Genomic DNA, 12500 nt, shown 5'->3' on the forward strand with positions numbered 1-12500 from the left:
ACTGCATCCCCTTCTGCCTTAGCCGTTCAACTCCAAACATCACAGATACATCGCTGAGAACTGCATTGTCCCGACATCTCTTGGGAGGAACTGTGTGTCTGCGAGGACGTGCGTGTGCTAACGTGCGCACACACGTCTCTGCTGTCCGTGGGCGCTGGGTGTTACCGCGGGAACAGGGGGGGATAGCCAACGTGGTGTTTCTTGGTTGTAGTTGTGCTGGTGTTGCCGGCTTTTTTTTTTTTTTCATTGTCCCTGTCTCGGTGTCTGTTTTGGCCTTACCTCCACCTCTCCATCCCTCGCTCTCTCTCTCTTAGGGTGAAGCAGGCGCCAGCCAGCAGTAATGACTCTGGTGGTGGAGAGGAATCGGAGATGGAAAGAATCAAACAGGTAACGCATTTCCCAGTGCCTCCGCCTCCACCATGATCCGTTCTGCACAGGATAGGGTGGACTGTCCACTCTCCTAAAAAAAAAAAAAAAAAATCCAGAATTGCATTTTTTGAGGACCTTTCATTTGTGAAATCATGTGGGTCGTGCTTAGCAGCAATTTTTTGATTAGGTGTCATGTTGAGAGAGTCTTATTACCTGCCATGAGATCTTGTTAATGGTCAGGACCTCGGTTTCACATCTCTCCTGGCAGCCCTGTTAAAGAACCTGTGGCAGATGATGTTTTTTTTTTTTTCAGTTTTCAAATTAAAAATTGTTTTTGTCCCATTTTCAGGAGCTGCTGGAGGAGGTTCGCAAAGAGCTGCAGAAAGTAAAAGAGGAGATTATCGGAGGTTAGGCTCTGCCCTCTGGGCTTCTGACAAGTCCACAACCACACAAAACATTGTCATGGCAAATGGCGTATCAATATAGAAATGCATTGTAAGGGCCAGTGCTGTTTCTGTTTCCAGCAGTTTAAATACATATGCAATGTATTTTATTTCAAGCCTTGTAGATGTACGTTCTTCCATTTCTCCAAATGTGAGTAGCGTTGAGTCACAAAGTGTGTTGATTTGCAATAACTGATAGTGATGTTAGTTAGTGCGGTCATGATGATGTTGGTTATGAATGTGATGGAGATGACATTTGTATTATGTTCAATGGGTATGACTGAATGATGGCGTGGGTTATGAGTGTGACTGGATGATGGTGTTGGTTAGGAGTGTGACTGGATGGTGGTGTTGGTTATGAGTGTGACTGGATGGTGGTGTTGGTTATGAGTGTGACTGGATGGTGGTGTTGGTTATGAGTGTGACTGGATGGTGGTGTTGGTTATGAGTGTGACTGGATGGTGGTGTTGGTTATGAGTGTGACTGGATGGTGGTGTTGGTTATGAGTGTGACTGGATGGTGGTGTTGGTTATGAGTGTGACTGGATGGTGGTGTTGGTTAGGAGTGTGACTGGATGGTGGTGTTGGTTATGAGTGTGACTGGATGGTGGTGTTGGTTATGAGTGTGACTGGATGATGGCGTGGGTTATGGGTGCGTTACTGATGCCGTTTTCCTGTTCTCTTTGACAGCATTCATTCAGGAGCTGCAGAAGAGAGGCTCCACATAGTCCTGCTGGGGCTCTGGAAAGGGAAGGAGGGAGGGAGAGAGGGTGGGATGGAGGGATGTGGGGGAAGAGGGACCCAGCTGGGTGGGGTTCTACCCTTCCCCACACCACTGTTTTCCTCACACTCTTATGCAACCCAGGGAACACATATACACACACACACATACACACACACAGCCCAGGACTATATTTATCCATATGCTGGGGACATACCACACCCCCCCCTCTCTCTCTCTCTCTCTCTCCTCCTCCCCACAGCACTCTCACGTTTGGCTTCATGTACACGCCCATGGTTATGATCCACTGTTTGAGCAGAGTCGCATATCTCCTCACATCCCTCCATCTCTCACTCAACCCCACCCCCATAATCACCCGGCACAGTTTCCTTAACGCTTCATCACCTTTTCTTTTTCCTTACTTGAGTCTCCAGTATTCAGGGAATGTTATTCTGAACAATAACGACACTAAAGGTGCACTAGCACGGATGGCTCTGTAGGCCTCTCTTGCCTTTCCGCTGATGCCTAAATACGAAGCAATGAAAATAAAGGGCTTTGCTCCCCCAGCCCTGGGCCTAGAGAACCACAGGTTTCTGCTGGTTTCTTTTTTCCTTACTCAGCACTTAATTGATCGATTACAGCAGCTGATAGCACACTTAACTCGCATCGTATTGTTTCTTGGGCCCTGGAATTTGTTCTTGATTTTAATATACAATCCGGCAGATCCGTGTGGCTTCTCCAGGAGCAGGGTTTCAGGGAGTCCCCCCCCCCGATAGAATCCTTTCATGCGTGCTTTGAAAGGGGCCGCCAGGAATGTCAGCGTTTGAGTGTGTAACGGGGTCGGTTGTACCAGGGGCCGCCTGGGGCTCCTGCTGCAGGACAGGAGCGTTACAACCGCCCCCCCCCCCCTCCCCCCACGTACACGGCAAACCACTCGGGCGTGAGAAGAGGTGGATGCTGGGAAGACAGGAAGAGCAGTTGTGGTCCCCCCCCCCCCCTCCCCAAAAAAAAAACACCCCTCCATTGTCAGAGGGAGGAGATGGGGTAAGGGGAGGGCCAGAAATGAAAAGAAAACGGAAAGATGGAGGGAGCTAGTCTTTTCTGAAGCGCTTAGAGGCACGCCTGAAATGTGGATCCTGCATCTGTATTGGCCACTTTGTTTCCCTCAAGTGCTGCGTTTTTCAAACTCCACTTTTCTCTTCCCATTAAGGTCTGTTTTATACATATGCATTAACATATGGAGAGGAAAAAATAACTTTGCCACGACCAAGCCTGATAACTGCCTTGGAGAATATATATATAATATATATAACGTATATATATATTTGTTTTTGAGGGAAATTGAAAAGCAAAAAAAAAAGAAGATGTTTCTATTTTAATTGAGATTTCTGGTGAATGGGGAATTTTTTGATGATTTTTTTTTTTTCTTTTTAAAGATTATTTTGGGTTTATTGTTATTTTGCTTTTTTTCTATTAGAATATAGCCTTTTTACACTGAAATATAAAGAAAATGGCGTACGGACACTGGAGTAGACCTGCCTTTATAGTCAAATACAGTCGCTTCTTCTGCACCTGACTCTTGTTGTGTATCTTCACTGGTTGGGGAGAGGGGATAAAGACGTCGTTCCGCTCAGAAAAAACGTGCGGCTCCTCTGTAAACATCTGCGCATGCCAGACCTCGAGGGCAAGAGGTCATTCTACAAACGTGATCTCTGAAATTGTTCTGATGCTTACCTTTTACACATTCAGTTTGAAAATATATGCGTGAATAGGTGATGGCTAAATGGATAGGGAAGAGGGGGGGGGGGGGGGGGCACATGGGGCATAGGGACAGACTGATGGGGAAATCTTCGAAACTCACTGGAGTTCATATACCCCATATTCATATTCAAAATCACATTGGGCAAATTGACAGACAACAAGTCCCCTGAAATTGGGATGCAAGATTGCATTATCTTTTATTATCTAATTTGGCCTGAAGGAGGGTAAATGGTCTCTCAGTCGATAAGCATGTCTGGAGAACACTTTAATTGTTCGGTTGGGGCCACACAGTATATGTCTTTGCCTGCTCCAAGTCAGCAAGTCATGTGGCTGCAGCTCGGTGTGTGCAGTCTGCAGACCTGGTGAAGTGTGTGATCTCAGTATGATTGCTGGTGCCAGATGTGATGTTCCAGCATCTGAGAAACTACTGGGGGCGACACTGCCTCAGGAGGTAAGAGCAGTCGAAGGTTGCTGGTTCGATGCCACCCTGGGTGTGTTGAAGCGTCCCTGAGCAGGACACCTCGCCCCTAATTGCTCTCGACGAGCAATTACGTTACATTACATTATTGGCATTTGGCAGACGCTCTTATCCAGAGCGACGTACAACAAAGTGCATACCCATAACCAGGGATAAGTTCGCAGAAAGACCCTAGAGGGAAGTACAATTTCAACTGCTACCTGTACAACAAAGATGAGGACGAGGGCCTTTTTTTTTTTTTTTTTTTTTTTTTTTGAGAACATAAATAAAAAAGCAAAAGTGACCAAAGTGAACTATCCAAACACTGCTTACCTAGCCAACTAAAAATACCGATACACAAAGCACATCACAGAGACAACAATTAAGGTTCACAGGGAGGTAGGGAGGGACGGGGAGAGGTGCTGCTTGAAGAGGTGTGTCTTCAGCTTGCGCTTGAAGGTGGGGAGAGTCTACAGTTCTGACCTCAACGGGGAGTTCGTTCCACCACCGTGGAGCCAGAACAGACCGTAGTCGTGAGCGTGAGGTGGAGGTTCGGAGAGGGGGAGGTGCCAAGCGGCCTGTGGAGGCTGAACGAAGGCCGGGGACGAAAGAATTACTGCCCTCCTGGGTTTTTTCACGCACTCCAGAGAATGGCGTAACAAATGTCATCCAGTGATGATGACATCCGGCACCTCTGTGGGTGAAAACGCCTGGTTAAGGAGCGAGGTCACGGGAGAACGGGCAGACTCCTTCAAGCTAACAGGAAGGCCTCCGACGCTCAAACACGATGCCCTTCTGCACAGCCGTGGAGTTATGGCTTCTGCGTGCATGTGTCTGTCAAAAAAGGACCAGGTCACCTGGTATGACCAATCATGATTTCTGCAGCGATGTGGAGGGGGTCAGAAATAGGTGGTGATTTATTGGTGTAGAGAATGTTTTCTTGGTACACATTAGGCACCTTATTGCCAACTGAGCATCATTTGAATGCAGCTGTATAACTAAGCTCACAAGATGTGCACCGTCTCCGGCTGGTTCCATTAACATGACCGTGTATCTCGATCCAATAGAGCACCTTTGTGATGAGGTGGAACAGGAGGTTCACAGTGTGAATTTGTGGCCCAAAAAAAAAATTGCAGGAATTGCGTGATACAGCTGGGTCCACGTGCACCAAACACAGGAATGTTTCCTGAGCCTTGAATCCATGCAGTGAGCAAAGAATTCTGTCGGCAAAAAGGGCTCCTAACCCTCTGGATAGGTGTACCTAATAAAGTAGCCACTGAGGGTATGCTAATTTATGTCCCAAAAAGACCAAATTGCTGTTCTGCAAGACAGGGATAAAATTCCCAAAAGACACAAATCAGGAGAAGAATGCAGACAAGTCAAAATGTTGTTAAATCCCAGAAGTGAAAGCTGCTCCTGACCTTGCCTAGGTGGTAGCAGTATGCTGTGGAGATGCTTCTCTTCAGCAGAGACTGAGAAAATTTAGTAATGCAGTGTAGGCAAACTGGCAGAAAAATTTTAATCCAAAAAAGACTAAAAACAAAGGGGCAAAAACGTTTGTAGAGATGTGTCCAAAACGGCTTCAAGCTGTTATTGAAATGCACTTCAAGCAAATATTCATATGAGGGGTGTGCCTACATTTTTATTAGATTTTTCCTTCATTTTGCTTTTACAAATATTCAGTTTCAGCATATGCACGTGTGTGAGTGTGTACATGTACACAGAAACACATGGGCAGTTCTTTTACAAGTGCATGCATTTTTGGTGTGTGAGCACATATTGCATCGTGTGTAAGGCGCATGTTTTCACATGTGAACTACATGTGCCATATATCTTTTCACGTGTGACCGTCATGTGAGTGATCTTACATATTGAGTACGTTGACACGATGCCACCCTGTGGCCAAAGGGGGAACTACATGCCATACGGAAAGAGACTTATTATTTACACCTGCAGTTACTTACAACACCGTATTTACGAACAGCGGCATAGGTTTGTCGTGTTTGTGACCATCTCAAAGCCCTTTTTAAATTTATTTGAACACGGTTTGTGTGGGGGAAAATACAAGAATACTCCATTCGTGAATAATTCGGAATAGGTGGCTAAACATATATCCACACATTACATATGCATTGCTATGGGCTAAAACCACGCCCCCGAAAACAAGACAAGTAAATTACATTATACATACAATACGTAAATAAATACAAGAGAGGATTCGCTTAAGTAGCTATAAAATAGGGTTTGTGGAATAATTATTTATTCGGCCGGACTAGATTAACCATCGTGTTTGCTCCATTGATGAGCTCAGCCGAGGTTATAATGATTATTAGCAAAACTACAGGTGTTATGGTATTAAGATAAGGGTTATCATTTCTGTTGTGAATGGTCCAACCGTAACTCCTGCAGTGGCTACGTATATCACTTCTGACACACAGTGTAATGTCAGAGTTTTTGCCCTGAATACTGTATATACAGCAGCAAATCAATGGATAATTACACTAATTACAGCATCACTAGTGACGGAATGATACAATTGTTATAGAATATCTTTGAAAAGTAGACATTCGGTCAGCGTTCTAGAATTCAATCAAACCCATTACTGTTAGAAAAAATAACATCTTACAAACAGTATCACAAAAAAACAAATAACAAAATAAGGCATTATAAAATCGTATCAAAGTTTATGGATCAAATAGAAATATATAAATAACAATGTACAGTATATAGAATACAGTCACTTCCAATTAACATTAAGTACAAAGGTAGAAAGGAAGCCAATCTATGTGTCACAAGTTAGAAGAGAAGAAAAAAGAGAAAAAAAAAACTAAGAAATGCGAATATTAACAATAGTTAGGACAAGAAAAGTATATAACAAACATATGAGTATATAATATGAGAACAGAATAATACAAAAAACGAGTCCCTCTGAGAGTCTCGTAAAAATGTTACATTGCCGCAAAGTCTAAATACTTTTTTGGTTTATACAAACTTTCAGGGAATCAAAGAACGGGATTCTTTCATTTAAGAAAGTACAAATTTTGACTTGTGAATAAGGAATTCCGGCATTCATTTAAATAAGTTGACCATAAATGCAAGGGAAGGAGTATCAAGATTAAATGAGATATATGGCTAAGAATTCTGAAATGGATCAGAAATGCGATATTTACACAGAACGTGCCGTTTTCCGGTTGACACTGCTAAACAAATCTGAATTAATTAATTGCCCTCTATAATTATACATTTTTTCCTCTGAACTGCATATGTGCTTGTTGCTACACTACTTCCAATAAACTATTCAGGCATCATATAACTCAGTCATGCAGAACATGTGACACTTTATCAAATTAATCAAACTCCGTGGAATGGCTCATTTCCCGTTTTGCATGTCTTTATAACCTAGACAATTACAGAAGTAACAGTAGAAAATGAATGTCCTTATTAAGCCATTTTATTTTTTAATATTGACTTGTTTCTTACTTTGATGCATTCATTGAAGAACATTGTTTTGTATGGTAAAGGGCTGTGTACAATTACAAGCTAGAAGAGCTTGTTCATAACCTTTGGACAATTTAACACGATGATTCCACTGAGTGGAATGACTGACTACAGAATTTCAGACCATCAATCTTGTTAAAATCTGATAAGCGACGAAAAACAAATAGAACTTGGGTTCTCGGTACATTTTAAGCAATTTTATCTTACACGTGTTATTATTTTAAATTTTGCTAATTAACTTAAGAAATGTAGAACAACCCTGCTGGAAAATTGATTGCTGAACAGATAACGAGGCGCCAGAGGAAACAAATCTGGAGATCTCCTTTAGATAAAAGAACCCTGGCCAATACAGATCAATGTAGTTGGAGCCAGTTGTTGATCTAGAACTCCAGTGCTTTCAATTGCCAGTCGTGATTGTCGCATCAGATTCAAAATGTTCAGTTAAGATATATCGGTTATGAGCCATATGTCACATATTTACGATCTTACACGTTAAAGGGTTAATACGGTCGGCTCGTGTTTCCCCTTTTATTAAGCTATTAACAGATACAACAACCAAACAACAAGACCTGTGCGTGAGTACACGTCATTTCCTGTTTGTGCTCGTGCAGAAAGCTATGCTATCGCGAGCTGTAAGGCCTGGCGCATTAAGGACAACATGGTATGGAGGTTGAAGGGAAACAGGGGAAGATAACTGAAGAGAAAAACAACAACAACAACAATAATAAAACGAGAACCAAAAACTATAAACCCTAATCTCAGAACGAACGAATCTAGAAACAACTGAATAACGGTAAACTAGAACAGCTAGCTAGCCACTTCGCGAGTTGACTGCCTAGCCAGGTAGCTAGCTGTTCGTTAGCTTGCTTGATAACATTAGCTAACATCAGTAAACACGCCGCCGGAACAGCAGACTGGAAAACAGACATAGTGGGCACTTGTTTGTGTTTTATCACCTTGTGAGTGCAGAGCGTAAAACGGCAATACAGCCTAACGGATTGAAACCTGACGGTGGACGGCTTCACATTGGAGTGTGCATGCGGTTGGGGTCTCCGTGCGTTCTCCATTTCGCCTTGTAAAACAGTTACGGTAAGGGCACGGAGTTGCGGTTGATAATGTTTAGCTAGAGCTAACGACCCTTGTTAGTCTGCCATCAATCGATTAGCAGTGGGTAGCTAATTTAGGTATTGTGGCTGCGTTCAATGTTTTACGCGTCAGCTAGCTAGCTATATTTAAGCCACGTTAGCAACACAAAGATCGTGTCCCATTACTAGTAGAAAGTCAAAGTATAGTTCCGGTTGATAGCTAGCCTAATGGAAGTGAATACATTGCACCCCGTAGAAAACCCATAGACACCGACTCGCGAATATTTTGCCAGCTAATTTCACATACCAAGGTGCTTTCCAATTGCATCACTATTGTGTTTAAACAAACTAAACGTTAAGATATGTGAATGTAGCCTAACCTCAGCTGCATGCATGATAACGTTGCACGCATGATTTTCACCTAACAAGCCAGCTAGCTAACATTAGCTTGTTAATTGTTGGTAAGTTACTTTTCCGCGTTGATGATGAAGTAACATGTTCTCATTCCACCCCCTCCCGTTAGTGCTGTCCCACTTTCGCTCAATAACCGTAACCTTTGGCATAGGTGCAGAAATCGATAGGGGTATTGAAACTGAGTTTCCACACATGAAAATAAAACGCATATTTGGGACAACAGCTCTGCCAAGCATGCGTTTATTTCCTTCACTAGCGATCTAACGTTACCTGATGTATGCTTACATTAAACTAACTTGCTCGCTATATTGTTCAGAATAATATTAACTTGGCCTACATGACCTCATATCTAGTGCCTGGTATTAACTTGGCTGGCAGTTGAGGTTTTAGGTAATTTACGAGCAAGTCTGTTTAGAGAAGTTGATTACGAGCCCATATTGCTAAAGTCATGAAGATGAACTTATTTCTGGATACACATTGATCGAATCTCTGTGAAGATTAATTGACGCAAGTCGTGATGACATTATCGTCGTTTTCTTGGATAACCTTAGGACGTACGTTAAGTGCGGCCGATGACCGAGTGACCGAGTGACAGGCGGTTTAACGTTAGCTAACAGGTAAATGAATCTGAGATATTAATCGGGACAGTAACTTATAAGGTTGCCCGCTGTGATCTTTATGTTAACTATTGCCTGTGTAACTGTCAACTTGATATGTATCCTTTGTTAAAGCTGCGTGCCCTGGTAAATCCCAGTGCACAGAAAGCTATGGGCATTGTAAACACAGTGACAGGTTTGTTCGTGTGTATGACCGATTTGGACTGTATGGTCGTAAATGGTACTTTGATCCAACTCACGTTAGCTGGCGACAGTACAAAGGCAGACCGACTGTACGCGTGGGAGTCCGAGACAGTTGGCAGTTTTTTTTTTGTGGCTGTTCTGTTTGCTTAACAGGTGTATTGTTACTGTTGATACACAACATTGTTGAATCATGAATCAGTCTTGAGTTTTGAATGGTTTTGTTTTTTTGTTTTTCGAAATTACATAAACATAGTATTAAGATCTGTGTGTGAAAATGTAATCCCCTTGACAGTTGTTGGCCTGTTGTCTCAGTAATGTGAACAATATATGCTGAAAGATATCATCCTTTCCCTACACTCTGTTCATGGATGTTTTCTTTCTTTCTTTCCCTGCTGTGATAGCCTAACACCTGTATTTCATTCTGGTGCCCTGTGGATGATTCAGTGAGCATGTAATGTACATAACGATAATTATGTTATGTATATACAGGTAATACAATATAGTCACCATTGCTGTTAAAAAGGGGCCCGTATGCTTTCACTCCTAGAAGGTCCCTTGGCAGGCTTGATCTTATTGGAATAGGAAAAACACAGATTGTTGGTTCGATGAACAATCACTGGCTGAACTCTTCCTCCATCTTGTGTGATGCGCGGTACTGCTTTGTTTGGGTTTCTTTCGGAGAGGAAATGTGGTAACATCCTCATTTATGTTGTTGTTGCTCGACAGGTGTGTAGCAAAAAGTCTTTGTTCAGAGAGGTGGCCATTTCCTCTTCTCCTATTTTCATGCTTGGCTCCAGCTTCCCCGTGCGCCTTCTCAGTTTGGGGTCGCTGCGGCAACGCAAATACTCCCCTAGACCCGCGTGCACGCCGGGGAGGTGAGGGGGCAGCATCAGCCAGGCATCGAGCCTGTCGGGTCAGAACCCGCCCCCTCCCTCACCTTGGAGCTGGAAGTGACGTAACTGTGCACACGTCCCACAGCTGGAGGGGGGGTACAGTGGCAGGAGGGGAGGTGCGTTATATCGAGCAGGGCTTTAAAAAAACGGAACAAAAAAAAAAACGGCCCACATCTTTGTCAAATGTCTCCCTGGCCTTGGTTCGGTACAAATATTGGAAAAGATCAGTTCAATTTGCGTTTGGCCTGTCGAGATAAGGTCAAAAGGGGGGCGATTATGTCACACTTAGTCTTTGAAGCATTCTCGGATTGAAGGGGACGTTAATTAGTGATGACTTCCTGGTGTCCCCGGGGTCTTTGTTAGTTTGTGACTCACTTATTTAAGCGAAGCAGCAGGAGGGTACACAAACACATTTTATTTTGTGCGAGAACAGTCTTAAGACCGATCTATTACCCTTGAAGAAAAGTGACCCTTGATGAACGCCCCTCCCGCTCCCTGTCTTTTCCCCTTCATTCACTCTCTCGTTGGCATCTCTCTGTACTTCATTCTGTGAATTTCAGGTGCCACAGAATGCTTACATTTGTTTATGACATTTTTAGAAACGGCAAAAATGTCTTCCATGGAGATGTTTTTATTGCGGTTTTCTACACGTTTCTCTGCGGGCTGTTCCGGGTTTTAGCTGTGTGTAACGGTTGTTTTTTGGTCTGTTTGTGCCTTTCTCTCTGTCCCTAGGTGTCGTAAAAAGCATTGTCGCCACTGACGACCATCAAACCCCCACCCACTTTCTCAGTGACTCCACCCCCACCCCACCCTGTGGCCCCCGCCCCACCCCACACCCCACCCCACCCCTGTGGCCCCACCCTGACCCTCCCCCACATCTCCGCCCCAGTATGAATGAAGTTAGCGTCGTGAGAGAGGGCTGGCTCCACAAGAGAGGTGAGGAAGAAGCCCTTTTCTGATGCCGGATGTCCAACCTTGGGTTGTGCAGCTATCATTCAGCTGAAGCTTTTTAGCTCTTCATTGGTCCTTGAGTGAAAAATCACTGTTTTGTGTTTCGCGACATCAGCACATGGCTTTTCAAAGCAAGCAAACTCTGGAGACTTGTGTGGCAGGGAGGATTTTCAGTCAGGAAATTAAAATGGCCTTTCAAGATCATTGATAAGCCCTCACATTTTGCAGTAGAAATTTGATTGGAATCCCATACAGTGAACTGATTGTGATGTTCATTTCCCATTGATCTGGAAATAAAAAGCACTGCCATGCTGATGAAACGCCAACATTGTCATACGCAGTGTCACATGCACTCAGTGAGCACTTTATTAGGTATTCATTAGACTTATTTTTTAGACTTAAGACTTAAGTCTTAAGCTGCTGCAGCCTGTCCACTTACAGGTTTGACGCGTTGTGTGTTCAGAGATGCTCTTCTGCATACCACTGTTTGTAATGTGTGGTTATTTGCGTTACTGTCACCTTCCTGTGAGCTTCGACCAATCTGGCCCTTCTCCTCTGGCATCTCATTAACTACGCGTTTCTGCCCAGAGAACAGTTGCTCATGCAAACTCCAGAGACTGTTATGCATGAAAATCCCAGGAGATCAGCGGTTTCCGAGATCTGGCACCAGCAGCAATTCCACTGTCAAAGTCACTCGGACAACATTTCATTTGGTCTGAAAAACAGCTGAACCCTTGACCATGTCTGAATGCTTTTATGCATTAGCTGCTGCACCACATCATTGGCTGATTTAAATATTTGCATTAACAATGTGGTGTACAAGTCTACCTCATAAAGTGCTCAGTCAGTTTAACTGCACATATTACTGCATAGCGATGTAGAAGTGTCCTTGAAAAGTACTTATGAGAGTTTGGCTGTAGAATGATAAGGTGCCTTCATTTCTGTAATGCCTGTCCGTCCATCCTTAGGTGAGTACATAAAGACCTGGAGGCCTCGATACTTCATCCTGAAGAGCGATGGCTCCTTCATCGGTTACAAAGAGAAGCCAGAGATGTCTGACCCCAGCCTGCCGCCCCTCAACAACTTCTCTGTGGCAGGTCAGTCTCTCT

The 12500-nt window shown here is 43.7% G+C and overlaps 2 protein-coding genes across 8 annotated transcripts in view; both read left to right on the plus strand.

Moving 5' to 3' along the window:
* The window catches only part of vaspb (vasodilator stimulated phosphoprotein b), a 34933-nt gene extending 31830 nt beyond the window's left edge, over positions 1-3103 (plus strand). For all 7 annotated transcript variants that reach the window (XM_061217814.1, XM_061217811.1, XM_061217813.1 and 4 more), the window contains 3 exons: positions 315-387; positions 719-776; positions 1502-3103. In XM_061217814.1, coding sequence (XP_061073798.1) covers positions 315-387; positions 719-776; positions 1502-1539 — 169 coding nt within the window. In that variant the 3' untranslated portion in view covers positions 1540-3103. The remainder of the gene's footprint in view (positions 1-314; positions 388-718; positions 777-1501) is intronic.
* An 8163-nt stretch (positions 3104-11266) lies between these two features.
* Positions 11267-12500, plus strand: part of akt2 (v-akt murine thymoma viral oncogene homolog 2) — a 9965-nt gene continuing 8731 nt past the window's right edge. The window contains 2 exon segments of the mRNA XM_061217810.1: positions 11267-11376; positions 12360-12488. Of these exon segments, the coding sequence (XP_061073794.1) occupies positions 11331-11376; positions 12360-12488 (175 nt within the window). The 5' untranslated portion in view covers positions 11267-11330.

Source organism: Conger conger, chromosome 13, assembly GCF_963514075.1.
Source record: "Conger conger chromosome 13, fConCon1.1, whole genome shotgun sequence".
NCBI lineage: Eukaryota > Metazoa > Chordata > Actinopteri > Anguilliformes > Congridae > Conger > Conger conger.